Source organism: Anguilla anguilla, chromosome 4, assembly GCF_013347855.1.
Source record: "Anguilla anguilla isolate fAngAng1 chromosome 4, fAngAng1.pri, whole genome shotgun sequence".
In the NCBI taxonomy this organism is placed as follows: domain Eukaryota; kingdom Metazoa; phylum Chordata; class Actinopteri; order Anguilliformes; family Anguillidae; genus Anguilla; species Anguilla anguilla.
Genome location: NC_049204.1, coordinates 50,351,917 through 50,372,463, shown reverse-complemented (window position 1 = coordinate 50,372,463; position 20,547 = coordinate 50,351,917). Strand labels below are relative to the sequence as shown.

The 20,547-nt window shown below is 37.9% G+C and overlaps 2 protein-coding genes across 5 annotated transcripts; both read left to right on the top strand.

The window, feature by feature from the left end:
• The first annotated feature begins 2,963 nt into the window (after positions 1–2,963).
• On the top strand, positions 2,964–15,874 carry ppp1r42 (protein phosphatase 1, regulatory subunit 42). Of its 3 annotated transcripts, none has more exons than XM_035412783.1 (8): positions 2,964–3,134; positions 4,834–5,010; positions 5,205–5,371; positions 6,017–6,155; positions 6,708–6,824; positions 8,617–8,734; positions 9,650–9,781; positions 12,272–15,874. In XM_035412783.1, the coding sequence occupies exons 2-8, from the start codon at positions 4,879–4,881 to the stop codon at positions 12,424–12,426; spliced, it is 960 nt and encodes a 319-aa protein (XP_035268674.1). In that variant the 5' UTR covers positions 2,964–3,134; positions 4,834–4,878; the 3' UTR covers positions 12,427–15,874. The 3 variants fall into 3 exon arrangements, with proteins under 3 accessions (XP_035268674.1, XP_035268673.1, XP_035268675.1); XM_035412782.1 differs by having other exon boundaries at positions 2,964–3,117; positions 12,272–15,873; XM_035412784.1 differs by having other exon boundaries at positions 2,970–3,117; positions 14,494–15,854.
• A 682-nt stretch (positions 15,875–16,556) lies between these two features.
• LOC118226395 (transcription factor 24-like) lies at positions 16,557–19,685 on the top strand. Of its 2 annotated transcripts, none has more exons than XM_035415981.1 (3): positions 16,557–16,739; positions 17,496–17,947; positions 18,731–19,685. In XM_035415981.1, the coding sequence occupies exons 2-3, from the start codon at positions 17,504–17,506 to the stop codon at positions 18,842–18,844; spliced, it is 558 nt and encodes a 185-aa protein (XP_035271872.1). In that variant the 5' UTR covers positions 16,557–16,739; positions 17,496–17,503; the 3' UTR covers positions 18,845–19,685. The 2 variants fall into 2 exon arrangements, with proteins under 2 accessions (XP_035271872.1, XP_035271871.1); XM_035415980.1 differs by having other exon boundaries at positions 17,484–17,947.
• Positions 19,686–20,547: the final 862 nt, after the last annotated feature.

Here is a 20,547-nt window from a genome sequence, read left to right as displayed (position 1 = left end):
AGATGAAGTGTCAGTAATGTTGGTTAATCACAAGATTCAAAAGTGAGGCTGGTTCATGATGAAGTTATAAAGGAAATTCCAATTGCCCTAACTATGGGGTCAACCCCTGAGGACTGTCAATACTAGTGATTTGCAAGGAGGAATAGATATTTTATGAAATTTTGAATGTTGAACTCTATAAGAATTGATCTTGTTCTGAGTTACCAGAGGAAAAAATAATTTTACCATTGTGCCTGAATTTTGATTATGATGTCATACAATTTCTCTGTATACTGTAATGCCAAAGTCCATTTTTGATTAAGACTCGAGGCTTACCATAATCACCAGATGATTATTTATTATGTTTGACTACATTTTTTAACAATAATTCAAGAAGAAATATTAAAGAAGGTTTACATTCAGTCAAGCATGAAATAAAATGCAGTCTTTTCCATAACCTAGTGAACATTTACATAGTTTACACATCAAACATAAGGAATGTTTCCCATTACAACAACCCTCCTTAAATTACTGTGGAATTCCACTTCATTAAGTAAATTCAAAGGAGATGTATTAAAATAATAAATAAAGGCACTTTAATACTAATAGAAAAGGCGCACTGAGTGTAGAGCGATAAGTATGACCAATGATGAATGGCTATTTATCGCCAGGCACCTTCTAGACCTCAGGCCTGTGGAGCAAACGAGCAGCAGAAGGCTTAAGATATTTGGTAGCATTAGTGTTTACTTTGGATTTCAAAATAATCTCAACAAGCATAGTAGTGACTGGCTGAAATGTGCTGGGTGCCCTGGAGGGAAGTGGTGAAGGGGGGGAGGGATCAGTGCTACATTTCCTCCCTGCCAAAGGCTCTGCATACATATGGGAGTCAAGTCACTCACAGTCGCTGGGAGTCTGTGCTTTGACATTATATAACAATGCATGGGTCACTGCACTGACTCGCCAAACCCACAGCTCCATGACCCAGTGTGTTATCATAAGGAATGACACACATTACTGCTGAAAGTAACTGCAGGCAGTTGTAGAGAGGCAATGCTCTACTCGCTACATTAAAACTGATAAATACAGTATCAGAGTGCAGAATCTGGATGGCTGTGGGCTTTGTCTGCACAAGAAACCAGGAAAGGACATGGGTTAGAAAGTGACTACAAGCCTACTCTGCCAGATTTTTACTGTGTGTTGCTGCACAACCAATAATTTTAGTGTATGCTTGATTATTGAAGGCGTTGAAAGGGTTTGTAGTCATTTCTGTTCTGCATTTTCTCACAGCTATATTCTTTTTTAATGTACAGAATCCATGCAGGAAATGGGTAAGAAGATATACATACAATATGGTTTAATGCTTAACAGCCATAGGTGCTAGGGCAAAATGGAAGTTTTTTCAAATCAAAGACGTCACGATTTAAATCCTTCTTTCTACATTTAGCCATATGTATATATACACACATATAGGTTAATGATGGAATTCAGGTTTGTATCATGTTCCATGGTTTTTTGCCACTACAGTAATTCCTGTTCAGGCAACACCTAATTCTACAGAAGCAGACACATCATATCAACATTGTTCTTTTCAGTAGCCTACCATCTACTATAACATCAACAACAGATAGTCTGATATATAAGCCCACATTGCCAAGTAAACAAGAAACATGATATGTCTCCCGATAAATCAAACTTGAGCTAGTAATACGAGCTTAACCAGTCTGTTTATTTCTATTTAACAGTGTGTTAATCAGCCCCAGATACTCTTATGAAAAATGCTATGAGAAATGAACACACACATATAAAATATTTGCCATTTGGCATTGATTAATTGGTATGTAATACAACATACTAGCTTAGTGCAAAAATTATCGTGATGATATCTATATCAAAGGATGTAATATCAGATGAAGTTTTTTTCAAGTTTAGGAATCATTAAATGTTTGGATTTAGATCTCTAATACTTTCACTTATATTAATGATATATTAGTTAAACCAACGCATTAATTTGGATCTTCATACTCAAAGAAATTAATTTGTAAGATAAGTTTTGTTTTGTTGCTAGCAATGCTGACTCCAGCAATACCCCGTGCATGCAGTGAATTTAGTTAATTAATTTCTGCCAAACCAGTAATTCATCTACCACTTCCTTTGTGAATTCCACTATTTGCTCTAGATCCAGTTACCTTTGGGCCAGTGTTTAGCCGAAATGACATTACTATATGGGAAAGGAAATTAATTTATGTCCTTAATTTTTTGGGGCACAGCATTCTTTTTAATCACAAACAGCCTTTACCCAGTCATTTTTCACATTTCTGACATATTTAAAAATATTTATTTTTCTAGATTTGTGTAATAAAGCATTGACAAAAATGCACTGGATTGTAAAAAAAAAAAAAAAAAAAAAAAAGCTCCAGCCATGAGTAATGAGTGGAGACTATTGTACCAATTTATCATTTTTTCCTGTCTTAAAGCAAATGTGCTCTAAATCTTGGAATGTGACAATAGTAGCCTATTAATAGCTGCAAACATACAGTAGGTACACCAAAAACTCAGATTTTCCTGTTTTTACCAAATATTGAACCAAACACACACAATTTACAAAGCATCTGGTGTGTCGCAGTTGATTTTTAAAATACGAGCAAACATTAACAAATTTCAGGCGAAATAAGAATGTTAGGTTAAAGTAGGCTATTAGCTAGCCATTCTAACTGTTCGATAGGCAATAGTCAAACATAAGTCAAAATAGTTCATGCATTGTGCACCCCACACACATAAATAGGAATAGGCCTACAGAATTGACGAGAAATCAGTTGGTGAAGTAAATTACTTTGACAAAAGGTTGCCCTGGTTATGGTTATACACTTTGTTGTACGTCGCTCTGGATAAGAGCGTCTGCCAAATGCCTGTAATGTAATGTAATGTAATGCCCGAAACGTCACTCCACGCCTAGAGGGTTCAGTGCTCATCTGAGATCCCTCAGACTCAGCGTCCTCGCCCTCTCCATAGCAACCACTTTTTCAAAACAAAGTCTTCACCTAGGCACAAGACATAAATTGCGCAAAGCCCTCCGAATTTAATGAATGCCTCTTACACAGGGGGCTAAGAAAACAGATAAACGTTTTGCCACACAAACAGGTAGGATCGCAGTGAAGGTATGTTTGTTATAACCGAGGAAATGTTAAATTTGTTTTGCTAGCCGGCCAATTCACTTCCTGGTACAGCGGACTGCTGCAGTAACGTTGGCTGGCTCAGTATACAAGGCTGACGTTATAGCAAGCTAGTTTTGCTATTGTCTAGGCTTGAGTTTTTGCAAGGCATGTTAGGTAGCTTATGCATGTAACTTATGCATGTATCTCGTAAGACATTTTGTCAAGCTTACCCAAATCATCTGAATGAAATAATATTCGCTTTAAGTTAACATAACGCATTTAGCTAGTCTAAGTTTGTTAAAATTGACCTATTTTGCGAGTCTACTTTCAGTTGACAGATATGGAATTTACTGTAGCTAATCTACATTAAATTACATTGAGAATTTTCCTGAATGTTAACAAAGGTTTTGGATTGTTTTTCCGCCCAGAAGTTTGTTTAGTTTTGCTTGGATCACACGAGAGGAGGTTTTATTTACTAATAAATTAAGTGAGATTACCTGCATAAGTAAGGCATACCTGCCAGTTGTCAACGGGCTTTTGAATTTGTGTTGCATGCTGCTAATGTATCGCGCCACCCTCTATAGCTGTAGGTCTGCATGCTTGGATTTTCGTTAACTGATAAAATTACAGAAAAAGAAAAACGATCAACAACTTTGTAAAAGCTTTAAATATAGGTGTTGTGTCGTGTATAGAAAGTCACATTTTAGTATGACCAGCAACTTTATCACTCAGTGTGCACTTATTGTATTTATGACCAGGCCAGCACTAGTTTGGTTTTCAGTGCGCAGAATTGTTGTAATGTTTTATAGGTTCTACAGAGCTTCTGCCCCACAGAGAGATTCAGTTCATCAGAAACCCTGTCACTTGGTCCTCAGCCTCATGCTCTAGTAAAGAAATGTGTTGTTGCAAAAATTCTCACTCTCTCACTGTCCCTCTCTGTCTGTCTAAGCTGTCTAAGAGTATGAAGTATGAGTTAGAATCTGAATGTTGAGTGGGCACACTGAGCACAGAGGTCACTGTTTGTTGCGGTAATGAGGGCAGTGTGCTCATGGAGGTATTTTCACAATAAAAGCGCATGCAGATTCAGGTGTCCAGGGGTCAGGCTAATGTATAGCTCTCTGGGGTGTTAGAATAATCGGGGTCTTACTCCCTGGCTCTTTGGGAATAGTCAGTGTGTTAAACCTCTTAACACAAATTTTGGTGACTTCCCAAAGCTAACATGCATACATTTGCCCTTTTGTTCCTCTTTTTCAATGTTTATTTTAAGATTAACTACTAAATGGTCTTTTTATCATCTATGCTGTATTTAGCTGAAGTGTATACATGTAGTTGGTTCTTTTGCTTCTGTACTTTATTTCATTTAAATGAACAAGACCTTTTCCTTTCAGATACAAAAACAAAATTGGCAATTTGAATTGACTCATATCTTAATTAGTTTAGTTATGTACACTATTTATTAGGCACAATCTTTCCAGTTGTACTCTAGTACTGGGATGGCAGGTATGCCATCCCGCCAAGTTACGCCTTGGCGGGGGCATGCCCCATACCTACACAGCACCGAGAGTTTGGCACTTTTCAGGGTTCCCCACAGAAATAACCACAACAGCCACAGACACTCAGCCCTTAAAAACATATGTCTCTTACCTTGTCTATTGTTCTTTACAGGAATTTTGTATCATTAATCTCTAATTGTCTTTTTCAGAAGCAAAAGCAATTGCTTTGAAGCATAGTTTATTGTCCATTCATCATGGTTCACCTGAATATGGATCTGATTGCCAAATCCAGTTCTTGTTCAAAAAACAAAGGAAACTGTTCCCTTGCTCAGTATCTCAAGAAACTCACTCATCTCAATTTTTCCAATAAGAACATTGAAGAAATCGTAAGTCAAAACATTAATTTACATAATTCAGATGCATTTTTGTTATTCATAATCATTTTGTGACTCTCTGCAATTTAGCTAATTCACATTATATATATATATCTGTTTTGTTGTTCACTTGTATGCTGTAGATTTATAGAGCACATTTATGTCTTGTGCTCCTACAACTTGTCAGAAATTCTTGTATTTTGCAGGACGACATTTCTGCGTGCAAAAACCTCAGCGTCATTTACCTTTACGACAACCATATAAAGCGGATATGCAACCTGAACTTCGCCTACAACCTCACGCACCTCTACATGCAGAACAACAACATCACTCACATAGAGAACCTTGGAGCTGTCTGCAGACTTTCTAAATTGTGAGTATAAAGTTTCCACTGTACCACAGTGCCGTGCATGTGTGGGAGCATCAAGTATTATCATCGGAAGAGCTTCCCTTTTTCTGAAAATGTATGGATGTGCTGGATGTTTGTATGTTTTAGATGTGACATGTAATGTTTGTGTGTTTGTATGGTGTAGATGTGACATGCTGGTGGGTTTGTATGGTGATGCTGCGGCATGCTGGTGTGCTGGTATGGTGAAGCTGTGACATGCTGGTGTGTTTCAATGGTGAAGATGCGAGATGTTGGTATGTTTGTATGGTGATGGTGTGTGGGTGCTGGTGTGTTGGCATGCTGGTCCTGTGTGGGTGCTGGTGTGTTTGTATGGTGATGCTGTGGCAGGCTGGTGTGTTTGTATGGTGAGGATGCGAGATGTTTGTGTTTTGTATGGTGATGCTCTGGCATGGTGGTGTGTTTGTATGGTGATGGTGTGTGGGTGCTGATGTGTTTGTATGGTGATGCTGTGTGTGAGTGCTGGTGTGTTTGTATGGTGATGCTGTGTGGGTACTGGTGTGTTTGTATTGTGATACTGTGTGAGTGCTGGTGTGTCTGTATGGTGATGCTGTGTGATTGCTGGCTCAGAAGGTGTTGGGTTTGAGTTGGCTCTTGTGCTGTGGGTGTCAGGTACCTGGGGGGCAACAGCATCATGGTGGTGGAGGGTCTGGAGCAGCTGAGGGAGCTGAAGGAGCTGCACCTGGAGGGCCAGAGACTCCCCAGCGGAGAGAAGCTGCTCTTCGACCCCCGGACCCTCCTCTCCCTCTCGGTGCGGCCCCCGCCCGACTGACAAATCACTGTCAAACTGGCTTGCCGAGGTTGAGCCAAGAGGTTAAGGATCATTTGGGCACACTTCACGCTGGAAACAGAGGCGTCTGTTCTTACGGCCACTTCATCAATCTCCCCTGATAATATTGGCAGATTTATCATTTTACAGAGTTGATGTGGACTCGCGTTATTTTTGCGCACGCTTCCTCCCCGAAGGTTACTGCACACGTCAGGGGTGTCGTGTGTATTTCAGCGTATTGTAATGGTTAGGTTTGCAGTGAGATAAAGAGGGGTCTGTTTAAACCTGCATGCCACATCAAGGGAAAGTAGTGTTTAAACTTAGCTATTGTTTGTGTTTTTGAACAGCCATAATAGTCCTATTTTACACTCGTAATAGTAAACTGAAAAATACATGATTACTAGGCTATGACCTTGTATTTAATATATGACGGCCCTCAATTTTTGAGTAATTCACGTTTATATCCTCTTTTACTGAACTTAATTGAGTATATTTTATGTATTGTGTCTTAACATTCCGTTCTTTTCTTTTCAGGAATCATTAAATGTATTAAACATCAGCAACAACAATATTGATGAAATTAGGGACCTGGTAGTTCTCAGGAATCTCACACGTTTTTTAGCTGCTAATAACCAGCTTCAAGATGTACAGGTAAAATATACGTTCTCTACATTTGTCATGAATTTGGATTTGGAAGGAGACTGCAATTTCTGTCTTTACAGTTTTAGAATATGCTAGAAGTTTTACCCACTGAAAAAATGTGTGTATATGTTAGCACTGCAACTTTGTGTCAAGGCTATAATCTTGCTTGAAATCTTGAGTCTTGAAAAACAATCTGCCCACGAACATGCTTTAAAGCATTCATGCATGGTGCAATAAGTTAAAGTCAACATGTTGCACTGAGCTGTGTAATCAGAGGACTTGAGCATAATAAAGATGCATTCTCCAATGATGTGTGAAATGATATGGAGAGCGGGGTGCTAGAAAACCAAATCCTGCAAATCCTGTGGAGATTTCCTCGTCTCTGTGCTTGCACAGGGTCCGAATTATTCAACAAATCAGCACAGCTTCCCCTGGGGACGGCCGTCGCTGACAGCTTAAACAAGCACAAGTTCTCTCCTGCGATAGAGCACTCCTTTCCCCAGGATTATTTATGTAACATTACTACAATTTAATGGGACATTCATTTGCATAGGTTAGGTTTTCCTTGTAGCTCTAACCTTTACAAGCTACCTTCCGTAGACATAAGTCAAATTATGCCCATTTTGAGAGTTTATAAGACATGAAGTCCAAAGTTGGAGAGAAAAAAAGAACTGTCTGACTCCGAATGTTGCACAGAAAGGAGTGCAGCAGTCAAAGCGCAGAGCTGGGTCGTTTTGACACACAATACAAATGATAATTCCTCTCAGCAGCCCGCTGCAGGTAATTGCTATACATGTGTCAAAAAGCCTTTCATGTTTAGAAGATAACTCCTTTAATTTATACAACCCCTTGGCCGCTATTGATTGGGACAGAGACAGCACCCCAAGGATCAATCCCTCCATCGCACAATTTGGTGGGAATCCAGAGGAAACATGGATTTTTTAAAATAGATTATGACAGGCAGTCAAGCCGGGTGACAAATGGCTATCTGCAGAGCCAGTTAGCGCCGCGCGGCCAGACCGCGCAGACGGGGGTGGGGGGGGGGGGGGGTTGGGGGGATCGAAGCGCTGGTCAAATACAGGTTCATAACTGGCCATCATTAGCCCGAGCAGCCGGAGCCTGCCGGGCGCTCCCGGCCCTGGCGTGCGCGGGGGCGTCATTCGGTGCCGGCCAGTTCTGGGCGAGCCTCTGTGAGTGACGGGCCTGACACGATCATTTATCAAAGCCTGGGAGCCGGCCGCTGAGAGGGGTCCCCTCAGAAACTGATTACGCGCGGGCTGGAAAGTGGAAGCACTTTGCCTGAGACAGGAAGGCAATGAACAATCAGAGCGTGTCCAGAGAGTAATCATATTTCCACCCTGGATTAATGTGCCTTTAGATAAACACACACTGTGGGCAACACACTCAAGGGCGGCCGCTTGGGGAACCTGTTGTTACACGATACCAGGGGGATAGTGTTTATTAAAACAAGCCGACGTCTCATTTACATGTTTATTCCCTCTCTCTCAGCGTTGCTATGTTTGTTTGTTTCTTTTATAGCTGAACGCTTTGTAGATCTGTACCCAGTAGATCCTCTATAAATTTGCCAAGGTTCTTTCCCAGCAGATCAGAATTTTAGCAAGGCTGTGTATGAGTAAATGGTGTATCTACAGACACGGTTATTTGTTAAATAGCGGATCATAAATAGTGGAGCATTTTTAAATTCAGATAGCACCATGACAATATGTTCATCACACTATTTTTTACATTTGAAATATTATGTCTAACAGTGATGCGGAATGTTTCTGTCCTGTGATTTCAGGAATTAGAGGCGGTTTGCAGCCAGTGGCCACAGCTGTGTCGAATGGATTTGAGTGGAAATCCTGCTTGTCACCAGCCCAAATACAGGGACAGACTAATAACTGTGTGTAAGAGCCTCGGTAAGACAGCAGCCGAATATGTTTTAGAGTCACCAGGGGAGTCTCCAGTCTTCAGTTCACATGGAATGTTTAGTCATTCCTCTTAGTGCAGCGTAATCAAATAGCATTGGCTTTGGTTCAAAACAAAATCGAACTCTTTGTAACTTTTGTAAATGCTTTGGAAAACTTGCTTGCCTTGACACTCTTTGTATCAGATCATGTGAATGTACCGGATTTGGACATGTCTTGCGAAATACCTTTGCCACTAGCAAATTGCATTAGCAAATCATATAATAACTTGTAATCCTACAGCACATGGACATTTTGAAAATAACATTTTGTCTCCATAACTATTTCCAAACTAAAAAAAAGAGTAATCAACCCATGAACTATGGTATAGGTCAGTCCTTGAACATTGCAGTTTGCCAAATATTTAGTATTACTGTGAATGCTGAGTGAATGAGTATTAAAATGCTGTACTCCTTCTGACTGGACTAACTCTTGTGGATGTGTTAGTTCATGATTTACCAGTCTTTGGGAGAAAAAAGTCATATAAATAGTGTTGTGTAAGGTAAATTAATGTGTGTTCCATTTATGTCCGCATTCTTGACTATTTATCAAATAAAATTCAGATTTTTATAAATTGTACTTTACCCTGGGTTAAAAAATATGGGATTGATGAAATGTATTTTTTTTTTTTACTGTAGTCCAGTTTCCAGTTACAGTATGAATTGCCCTTAGCCTTGTGCAATGAATATGAGCTAATTTGCCTTTTAAAATGTACACTGCATAATTAGTCAATAAAACATATCAAGAAATGAAAACAAAAGTTATTTGTTCACTGTACAACTTGGATTCAATTCGCAATGGTATACAATTGGTAATAATTTGTTTAATGATGAAATATGTGTGGTAAGCTTGTATTCTGTTTTTTAGTGGACCTCGATGGAAAAGAAATTAACGAGTTATCGAGACAGTTTTTAATAAACTGGAAAGCATCAAAAGATGCAAGAAAGAAAATTCTGGATGAACGGCTTATGGCTGCACAGATGACTCACCCATTTCCTGGTAAGAAATGAACTTAACTCAGAAGTAAAAAGTCCAAACTAACTGCTGTAGAAAATGAAAGCACACAGACTGAGCTACAGTAATACACAGCATATTATTCTGATAGTAGAGTTACCTGAAACTGGCCTATCATTGTCAGGTCCTGTGAAATGTATTACACTTTTTCTTGTGAACAAAGCTCAGTTTTACATATTTACTTAAGTCAAGCATAAAATAAATGATTTTATTATAGCACTTTTCCACACACAAACCCGAACTTCAGCACAGTTTATTTGGCCAATAGTTGAGAGTCTATCAGAAGTTACTCAAAAGAGCATATGCATCTTGAGATGGTGAGAAAGAGGAGGAGGCTTTGCTAATCTGTTAAAGTCTATGTTCGCTAAGAATTTTAGATGTCCCAGTGAGACGTGTTAGCGTGCCAAGTCTGACTCAGTGAGGCCAACTGCTGTAGATAGCTGGAATAGAAGGAGATTCTATTAGTATTAAAGGACAGCTAAAATTTATATTTTTAGTTCCACAACATCAGTCAAGCATTTGCATCCAAGGCATGTATTTTCATGCAAAAATGTGTGTTATTTAATTCATTATGATTAAAAGTGAAGTTTGGCTATTTGGGAACAAACATGATATGTAGAATGGCATACTCTCTAAAATATAATTGAAATATAAGGAATGTATTTCAACTGCCAATTTAAACAGTAAAAACTGAAGGGAGACATAATATGAGTATTTAAAACTAAAATGTGTGCGCACGCACGTGTGTGTGTGTGTGTGTGTGTGTGTGTGTGTGTGTGTACGTGTGTGTGTGTATGGGTGTGTGTGTGTGTGTGTGTGTGTCCTTTATATGCGAAGACTTTTGTCATGGTAAACTATTTTTGTATAACTGCTGTCATATCTTTGCTGTTCTTGGGCAGTGCATGCACATTACAACTTTAAACTGTAAAGACTCCTAGATGAATTTCCCCAGTGTGTTCATGCTCAGTAACATGGCCGCATGGTGGCCAAGTAACAGCATGAAATGATGCAAGAGATGCTGAGCCTTTTTGGCTACGTGAATGAACTATACATCAGTATGGTCTTTTACAAATCTATTTACAATACAAATATATATATATATGTATCTAACATTTTTGTTTCAAATACATGACCTTAAATAGGGCTTGTGATAGGACCTCTAATGCAATTACAAAAGTACTTCCAATTACTGTAATATTTCTACAACAGTTTTACTCATTTAGAGAGCATAGCTCACAGTTACATATCTTTAAAATCTGGTTACTACATTGTATTGCCATCAGTAAAAATATAACCTTTAATAAGACAAATTACAACCTCATCATTGCTTTTACTTTCTTTTTCTTTTGAATTCAGCACCCAACATGGGGTTGTACATATCCAATTACCACCCTAATTTGGAGTGTCCAAATATCTGCATCTACAGCAAGGTTCATGCATGAGCTCCACTCCTAGTTCGGCAGACTGTTGACATTTGCAGTTCTCTTCTGGAATGAGCGGTGCCACCAGCTGTGTCTTTTCACACTATAGAGTACAGCTAAGCTCACATAGAGGAGAGTCAGAGGAAGACCTTTCATATGGGGTTTTAGCATTAAGTCCAGGGACGCCCAGTAGACCTAGGTCGCTAGATAGTGATGAAATGTGGACCCCTAACTAACTGAACTCTCCCATACTTGGGCGATGTAATTCCCAGTTGTTCTTCACTTTATGTTGCTATTGACCACAGTTGGTAGCAGCATGGTCTAGATTCAATATCGAGAACGAGGGGCTCATTCATGTACCTTAACCGAATGAGCCACCCAGCAGCCCAGCATTGCTCTTCCTGACCGAATTATAGTACTATAGGAGTGTCAGACCCAAGCATTCACTCCCAGTTACTCCCCTCACTGGCTGTTAAAGAGATTCAACAGCATGCTAAGCAAATGTGCAGTATTGTGTGTATGAGAAAAAACTTGTTTTAAATGTACAAAAGTTACTCACACATACAAAGCACTGTCTATGAGTCATTCATTCGAGCTTGCACAATTTAGGCCTACCATTAAAAGTATTGATATCATGTGCTTAATTTCTGTTTAATGCTCACTTTCTGTGTAAATCACAAGTGCTTTTCTGATAGCATCTTACTTCCATAGCTTGATTTCATTGCATTTCCATGAAAAAAGAGAACATTTTTTGAAATATCATTGGTCAGCATAAGTTGGAAAAATTCTGTACCATTATCTGTGCGCAAACACGGTGTTCAGGTTCCGACAGACCCCAAGTCCATAAGCATATCACTGATATGGAGAACCAACCATACCAGAACATTATTGTAAAAATCCAGCATGTGCTCCTGGCTCAGATCCTTAACACCATCACAGTCATGGCTGCACCAAAGTGAACTATAGACTTTCTGCTTTCTATGTTGTGCCAGTGTAGAGTTTGAGTAAGTTTTTCCCTAATTCCTGCAATTCCTCTAATTTTGTGTTTGAGAAGAGGCCCCCACAGTGTTGACGCTCAGCCGTGAAAGTCAGGACAGAGCATGTGCAAACAGATGGAGAGAGGATGAGGTACAAATAGATGCCATGTTAGGTTCTTGCATGTTATCAGATATTTCACCAATAATATTTGTTCATATGTGCTCAATGTGAATGTGTTTCGTTCATCAAGGACCCAGCCCACATGCATGAGAATAGTGTGAAAAACAGCATTTAATTCTGTGAATAATATTTAAGATTTTAAATGAGTTGCAGATTAACATGCTTTTAGCCTATTTTTTAATATTTTATTGTGTGGAAATTTCTTGGATTTTCACCAAAATCGTGATTCATCTCTTTCAATCAGAAGAGAATGAGAGCACAATCCATATCTCAATTTGAAAATTCAAAAGAAAAGTGGTAGTTAATTTGGTGTAAGTGATTTTAACATAAACACGTTTCACTTAACTGCTTGCTTCCTTCCCTTTAGCATGTCTGATGAATGGCCTGTTATTTGTCAAATGCTTCATCTCAGAACATTTTTTCTATCCCATACAAATAAACAACTTCTCTTGCAGTCGTGGGCCTGGAGTCTGCCGTAGCAGCCTTCACTGATAGGACTTTAAGCTTTCATCCGTGTGCTTCAATGAAATTCTGCGGAAGTCATTTTTTCACCATTTTATACACACACACACACACACACACACACACACTCTGAGCATGAGTATACTGAATATATGTTCAGTATAGTGTATAAATTTCTTGCTCTGTCCCATTGTTCCTTTATCTTGGGATTTCTTGTTATCATACTAATACTCTGAAATCCATTTAAGAAAAAGCACTGGTGCAAACATTAGCAACATGACATCCAGGGTTTGGTCTTATGATTCTAAAGAGCATCAGGGGAGGCATTCACTCCCACTGTTGTGATGTAATGAGTTCAAAAAACATTTTTCTTATAGTTTGACACTATATCATAAGATTGGCAGCACTGAAAAGAACACGTACGTTATATAAAGGCAGAAAAAATAATTATCTTAAATTTGTCAATTACATAAAAGCACTGAGATTGAATGCCTGTCACCCCATGGTCTCACAGCAGCATGCACATTGATCGTAGAAGAATGCCATAAAGAAGATAAGTTTTGGAAAGTCTGTGACTTGCATGTACATAATGTTTGTATGCCTTTAAATGAAGAAAGTGGGATGATGTCATATGTTTAATGTAAAACTGTGTGGTTTCTCTGATGCATTCTACAGCACCAACCCAAGTGTAATACTGTAAGTATCGGTCATTCTCCCAAATAACTGGGAAAAAAACAACAACTGGGACATCCCTGGGTAGTTTCAGTTCAGTCTGAACAGTGCTAATGTAATGAAACGGCAGTCCTTTCCCATACACTGTCAGCACAGTTGGGCAGCTATTTATTTTCTTAAGAAACTGACTACATTTTTTAAAGATGTGTCAGAAAACTTGCAATAAAGTCTTGACTAAGCCCATTGAGAGAAAAAATACACAAATTGATTGCCTATGCAAGGTGTTCATAAATAAAATAGGCCCTGTTTAAGCTGCCATCAAGTTCTTAATGTACAAATATGTTACAGACTTAAAAAAAAAAACTATATTCTGTTAAAATAGTTATTGAATTATATGTATGGGTTTATAAAATTCAGTTATTGTTTCAGAAAAGAAAATCAGCTAACATGAATACATGTGACGCTGCACAATTTGTGTGGATTTGTAATTTGCTTTTCAGTCTTTTGACGACTTATTTACATTGGTGAAATTCTGGTCATAATGACCCCTGCAATGTAGGACAATGACTGTGACCTCGAAAGGTAGACTATTAGCAACTGGGCAAATTTCTTTAAACTGACCAGTGTTAATGCATAGGAAACCATCAGAAATTTTAGGTTGTTGAATGATATTAATTGCATATTCAAAATTGTGCTTGGATGTAGTCCAGTGAAAATATACAGCTTATGTTTTGTTTTTCTTTCAATGAAACTGCAAAGGACACTCGCCAAATGACAGCATGGTCCTGCAATATTATACGAGCACGTTAATACAGAAGAAAATCTAATTCCTTTTTCCACGAATCGTGTCGTGCATTTCCGTCATTCGTTGTTCTGTAGCCTAGACATAAAATAGAAAAAAAAAAACGTTATATTCTACATCGGATTTTGCAGTGGGAGAAATCTTTACTGTTGACTAATTCAGATGCCTGCTTTACTCTACAGATAGCGGGATGCGAAGTTTTCTGTGAGTACAACGATAATAATGGAGACGGCTGTCTTCAAAAATCCTGGGCCTCTGAACTCTGTGAGAGCTGTCAGCAGTCCCTGCACGCTACTCACCACGCAGACTGATCGTGCACACACACCCTGCACGTGTCCATGGTGCACACATCACTGAGGACAATATGTATCCTGTCATTGACATCGTTATTTCAATTTCGTTCTCGTGGAAGAAAAGTATGTTGAAACGTATTTACAATAAAGGTGAAATACGTCCCAGACACTCAAGTTGTTGCTTTGAATATCTGTTTTATTAAAATACTGTTATATGCAGTCATGCCAGACACGCATTCATTGCAAAAACTACGGGTTGCTATTTCTTTCCAAAAGGTTTTTTGGGTGTGAAAATGCGCCTGTATGTAAGCTTATACCGTTTTTCATTGTGCGGGACTGAGCTGTTGTGTATACTGTTGTCAAATAATGATCCGCAATTGTGGCAAGATAATAAATAAGTAAATCTCTAAAACGGTTTTATTTATTTATTATTTTAATTTAAATGTTGCATATATTTTGCCATGGCAGCTGAAATGTGAATCAAAAGAAAATGTCCTTTTGTTGTAACCCGGTTTTGTTGTTGGCATTTTGAACCTGCAGAACTCTGAATTTCCCATTTTTTGAAATAGCTTCTGATGATAAAATGTGTTTTATTAGCCCAAAGGCTAACATTCCATAAGCTTTATGAAACATTTATGAATCATTCTTTCATTGATATATGTTTTAAATAATGTTTAATGTTTTGTTCTGGTCAGATATTATGACTTTGGCGTGACATGAATTAGAAATGTGTAATGTTAGTGAAAGATAATTTAACAAAGAAATATAGACAATTACATTTCCGATGGTAGCCTAATTTAATTATAAAACAACATTGCTTTTTGAATTCCGGAATTAATCTAAATTTGGAGAAAAATTGCATGCCGTTGTGTTTCATTGTTATAGAGCATGTATAATACGTCATGATATGGTTGTATGATGTACATTTGGTTGTTCATCTTGTAGGTACAGTGAGTGGCACAGTTCCTAAACCAGCTCAAATAATGTGAAAATAATACACATTGAGAGACAAGTGAAACTGAAATAGGTTATTGTATTATTGCAGACCTTTAATTCCCTGCGCACCTTTGAAGGGGTCTTTTAAAACCACAGGAGTGTATAGCCCCTGAAAGATGTAGAGTAATTAGGGAAAGAAGCTTACTTAACCTTTTTTGCTTTTCTTCATAATTAGTAGCCTGGAGCAATACTGTTACTTCATCCTAACAAAAACAATGTTTATTAAGAACAGTCTGAGATATACATGTTATGAATAATTCCATTCATTAATTTGCCGACATCTCCATCTGCAGACATTGGAAATAACGGTGATTAATTTATGTCCCTCCAAAGAATTTCCTCATGGTTGCCTGTTGATTGCAGTGTTTGGAGTTTATTTATTAGCCGTTCCTCAGAAATATAAACGGTCTATGCCTCCTTTAGCACGGAAATACAATGACAACCAGATTAAACATAAGTACTTATCATATTACAACTCTTTAAAATATGGGTGAAGAGTTGGGAATAGCAGTAGGCATAATCAACACACCAGACAAATCGTTTAAAGAAATAACGATATGCTATATACTAATAATTATTGTCTGGAAATAAATCCGATTATTGTGATGGCGATAGTATCATTTTGTGATAACCTCAAAGTCAGACCTTAGTCTGGTGGTGTACTTGTAACAATCATTTATGTTTGTGCTTGCTTGGTTTATAGACCAGTTTTAAATTTTGTGATCTGTGTTCCAAAACGGAAAAAGAGAAAAAACGTTGCCTCTGGTGTTGAGTGGGTCCCCGTTCTCCAATAGAAATAAGTTAAGAAGTGCAAGAGCAGGGTGTCTGTCTCGCTGCCAGAGAGATTTAAGCACTTGTGATTAATTACACCGGAGCGAAAAAGCTGTCAGCTCTTTGTGTTTCCATTAAATTAGAGGCTCCTGAGACTGACGCACTCATTCAGGTGAGAACTCCACGCGTATACAAGGAACGCGCATCTTCTTCTGAACCAACGTGTCTGGTTTATAAAGGTTTCTGGACTTGGCACTGGATTACTTTCGTACTCTCGGCATTCCTGAAGCTGCACGAAAGCCTCTGTTAGCGAAAAATTGCACATCCTCAATGTAACTTCATAAGAACCCCTTTGAGGAAACTGAAAGGTAGGCTTTGTGTTGTTTTTTTATGACAATACATCCAATGTAACATTTAATGGTCTTTTAGCAAATATTGAGTGAAACACACCACCGGATTAATCCAGATTTACTGGTTTGCGTAACGGGAACTGAAATGTATAGTCGTACAGAAAACGAATGGGCCTGTCTATTGGGTATTCGGAATTAGACAGTATGCTACCTAGTGTTTCCAGGTCTAAGAGTGTGGAAACAGTAAGCAGACGGAACCATTTGCCTAAGTTTGGATGTTCGAAATGAATGCGAAGTAATAGTATCATGATAAATATATCGATGAGACTTAGATTGCAATAATCATGTAAGGACAGTTATAGTAGCCTATACTTCGAGCTCTGTAAAAGAAAATATAAGATCCGGATATGGGATTTGCGTGAATGTTCATTTAAACCTGAAAAATTCATTTTGCGTAACAAGTCGATACAGCAAGACCCAGTGAACAATACGAGGCTACACATGGAGTTACTTTTACAATTAAAGGTAGATTAAAGGTAGTTAGCCTATTTGATCATTTTATTGTTTTCAGTTTCAAAAAAATAAGGAACGTAATGAATAATTGGTATTTGGCTATATGGCTCAGGAATATCAATTGAAAAGAAAAACAAAGCAGTAAAGCCACGAGATCTTTAAACTGACTGGTTGTAAAGTATTTTATTATAATATGAATTTGCTATCAAAGCACTGCCAGAAAGATTGCTTGGTTTTATTGTCATGCAGGTTTGTTTCAAGTTCTCCCTATGGTTGGAAGACAGACGTTCCACATGGATAGTGGAAATGGTACCGTGACGATAATGGATGAGAGTCCTGCGTCCAGCCCGAGCTCCAGCCCCAGTCCTGATATGGTGTCCTCGGACAGGCGGCGTACGGAGGCCTTGTCTCGCTCCAGGGTAGTCCAGACCAACAGCCTTGGAGGCAGAGGACGACCGGCAGCAGCCAATGCAGCAAGAGAGAGGAGTCGAGTACAGACGTTACGACATGCGTTCTTGGAGCTACAAAGAACACTGCCATCAGTACCACCGGACACCAAATTATCCAAGCTCGACGTCTTAATACTGGCCACCACTTACATTGCCCATCTGACGAGAACTCTTCAAGAGGAAGGGATGGAAGAGGGAGAGAGCACAAGACAAACCGAAGTGTTACATTCTCTCAAAGGCGAGGGCTATCTGCACCCAGTTAAAGTAAGTTAACGAGACCTTTAAAACCCGTTTAACAAAGTTTCTTGGATTAAAAGCATATCTTTATATAGTGTCATTAAAGGTTTATTGGACCTATCGCCCACCGTTATCTATACACCTGTAGCTTACATCACAAAGAGAGTAAGCTTAAATGTATAAGCCTTATATTTAATTATGTTATTGTGATTATTATACGCAAGATGTTATTCGCCAAGCTATAGACATGCTGTTAGTAGCCTACAATTTACAGAGCTTCGGGATAAACAATTGAGATAATAGAGAAATAAATGAATAAAACGTGACTGTGCCAATTTTATTATATTTCATAGCTATTTTTTCCCCCACTGATAATGGCCTTTTCACAACCATACGCCTGGAAACTATTTTAAATAGTATGAATTAGCATTTTGCAATGTTGCGTGATATAGCCTAAAGCTGTACGGAATGATTCCAATTTTATTCATAAGGTAGTCATACTTTGTACTGTGTTGTAGCCTACAACATATTACCAAATAAGAAAAACAAACATACTTACTGGTGCTCCCTTTACAGTACTTAACCTCTAGTAAAATCAGCTTTATTGTTAACTTCATCCAGTCTTTCATGCAACACAGTATTTATTTGAAATAACAGCGGGGGCTCAATATTCATCAACTTGCTAAGAAAGGAATTTCGTATCCCTTACGCTTCTTACCGTCAATATAAAATGCTACATTCAAACTATTACATGCTTAATTTAATTAAAGACCACATAACTCTAAAATTGCCATTTTCATTTTCTTCCAGAAATGGCCAATGCGGTCCAGGTTGTACGTCGGGGCTACAGGACAGTTTCTGAATAACTCCGGGCAGGCTGAGAACTCAAACCCAGGCGAATCATCGTCTACAACTCAGACATAAACTTGAACACATGGCTTTTTCCAGTCCCTTTTAAGGGTCGAGTCCATTCAATTCACCAAAAGACAGTAAGAGAGGTTTATAAAACTGAGCTGAATTGGAGTTACTTATTGCTGCCTACCAGACAGCCTCTCACAACCTCAAGGGTGTCTTTGATATATGGCCTTTTTAAATATGTATATATGTGTAAGATAAATATGTTATCTAAGGTAAACACAAATCAACCTGGAGAGTCACAACATTGTTTAAACGAGTTAACAATGTTGGCAACGAGGTGTACAGTAGACAAAACTCTTTAATATATTTGGCCATATTGTATATACTATGTTAAAACGTAAAAGTAATAATAAATAAAATACGTATCTGTATTTTCTTCCTGAAACCTGGTGGTTAGTTTCTGCTCTAAAGTCTACAGTTCTGTACTTGTTATAAAAACAACAGTTTCAAAAATTCCACATGTTGAGCTAATGAGCTTTCATGCTTGACTTCTTGGCTATGCACTTTCAGTTAAAACATTTGCACTAAATGCATGTGTGAATAACTTAACATTTGTCATGTGAAGTGGTCTGTCACAATCTCAACAATAGTGGTGGAAACCTTGTCATTTTTCCCATTTCTTCATGTGAATAGCTGTAAATACTATGTGTGTGTAGACAATGAACTACAATGTATGTGTAGATAATGAACTGCAAAATAAAAGGAACAAATGTTAAACTATACAATCATTTTAAGAAATTAGTAAAAAGACTTGACCAATGTGTATTTTAAACCCATTCACTGTATTTGCTTTGGCATCTCAGAAAAAAACATTAAATAAATACATCAAAGAATGTGTAGTTTCTGAATTCATAGATTCTTTGGTGACCATATAGAATGTGTAATCATATTTAAATATAGAAAACTGCTATGTAAGACTGTACTTCACGGTGAAAGGCAAGAAATAATACCAGCATATTGTTTTCATGGATTTACATCAGAAAAAATACCTTAATAACCTCACATGTACAGCTATTGTAACCAACAATGTCATTGATTTGGTGCTGAGAATTTTTCACATTAAATAAAACACTGTTTTGGATTTTGCTAGCCCATGTACATTTTGAAAATCAAGGCTTTGCAAAGAAAATATGCTAGGAAAAAATATTTTCTTGTATTAATCATCCTTTCAGAATAAGTAGAAAAATCATGCAATGCAGTTTTACTTATGTAGGTATGACGTGATACATAAAAAATAATAAATGGTGGTAATTCTTATTTAATAAGACATTTATGCTGCTTTATAAATTACATCAAACATATGTCTATGGAATTTTGGTAAGCATCATATGGCTTAACCAAACTATCTGGGTTTTATATTTAAAAAAACTTGTGGGACTATAACATCTGTGGAAATGTTGACTATGTAAATTTTCACTTTTTTTTTTTTTTTTACCAATGTAGTATAATTTTCTCCAAGAGCTTGTATTACTGAAAAAAATAATACAGAATACATTTACAAGTATTAATTTAGCAGGCACTCCTGTCCACATGTGCAGGATTGTGCATTAAGGATTGCTGAACAGCAGCATAGAAACAAAGGAAAATTGTCACTGTGTGCAGTGACTCTGTAATAAACATCCATGCTCTGGCCGATATGTAGTAGTGGTTAATGTGATGATGAACAAAATGTGTCTGTGTGAAAAGATAAGCAATTATACTGTTCAGAC

Excerpts from the sequence above, each read along its gene's own strand:
- LOC118226395 (XM_035415981.1), top strand. The coding sequence starts at position 17,504 with ATGGTTGGAAGACAGACGTTCCACATGGATAGTGGAAATGGTACCGTG. Across the intron at positions 17,948-18,730 it reads GCTATCTGCACCCAGTTAAA|AAATGGCCAATGCGGTCCAG; the intron begins GTAAGTTAACGA and ends ATTTTCTTCCAG.
- ppp1r42 (XM_035412783.1), top strand. The coding sequence starts at position 4,879 with ATGGTTCACCTGAATATGGATCTGATTGCCAAATCCAGTTCTTGTTCA. Across the intron at positions 6,825-8,616 it reads ACCAGCTTCAAGATGTACAG|GAATTAGAGGCGGTTTGCAG; the intron begins GTAAAATATACG and ends CTGTGATTTCAG. Across the intron at positions 8,735-9,649 it reads AACTGTGTGTAAGAGCCTCG|TGGACCTCGATGGAAAAGAA; the intron begins GTAAGACAGCAG and ends TCTGTTTTTTAG.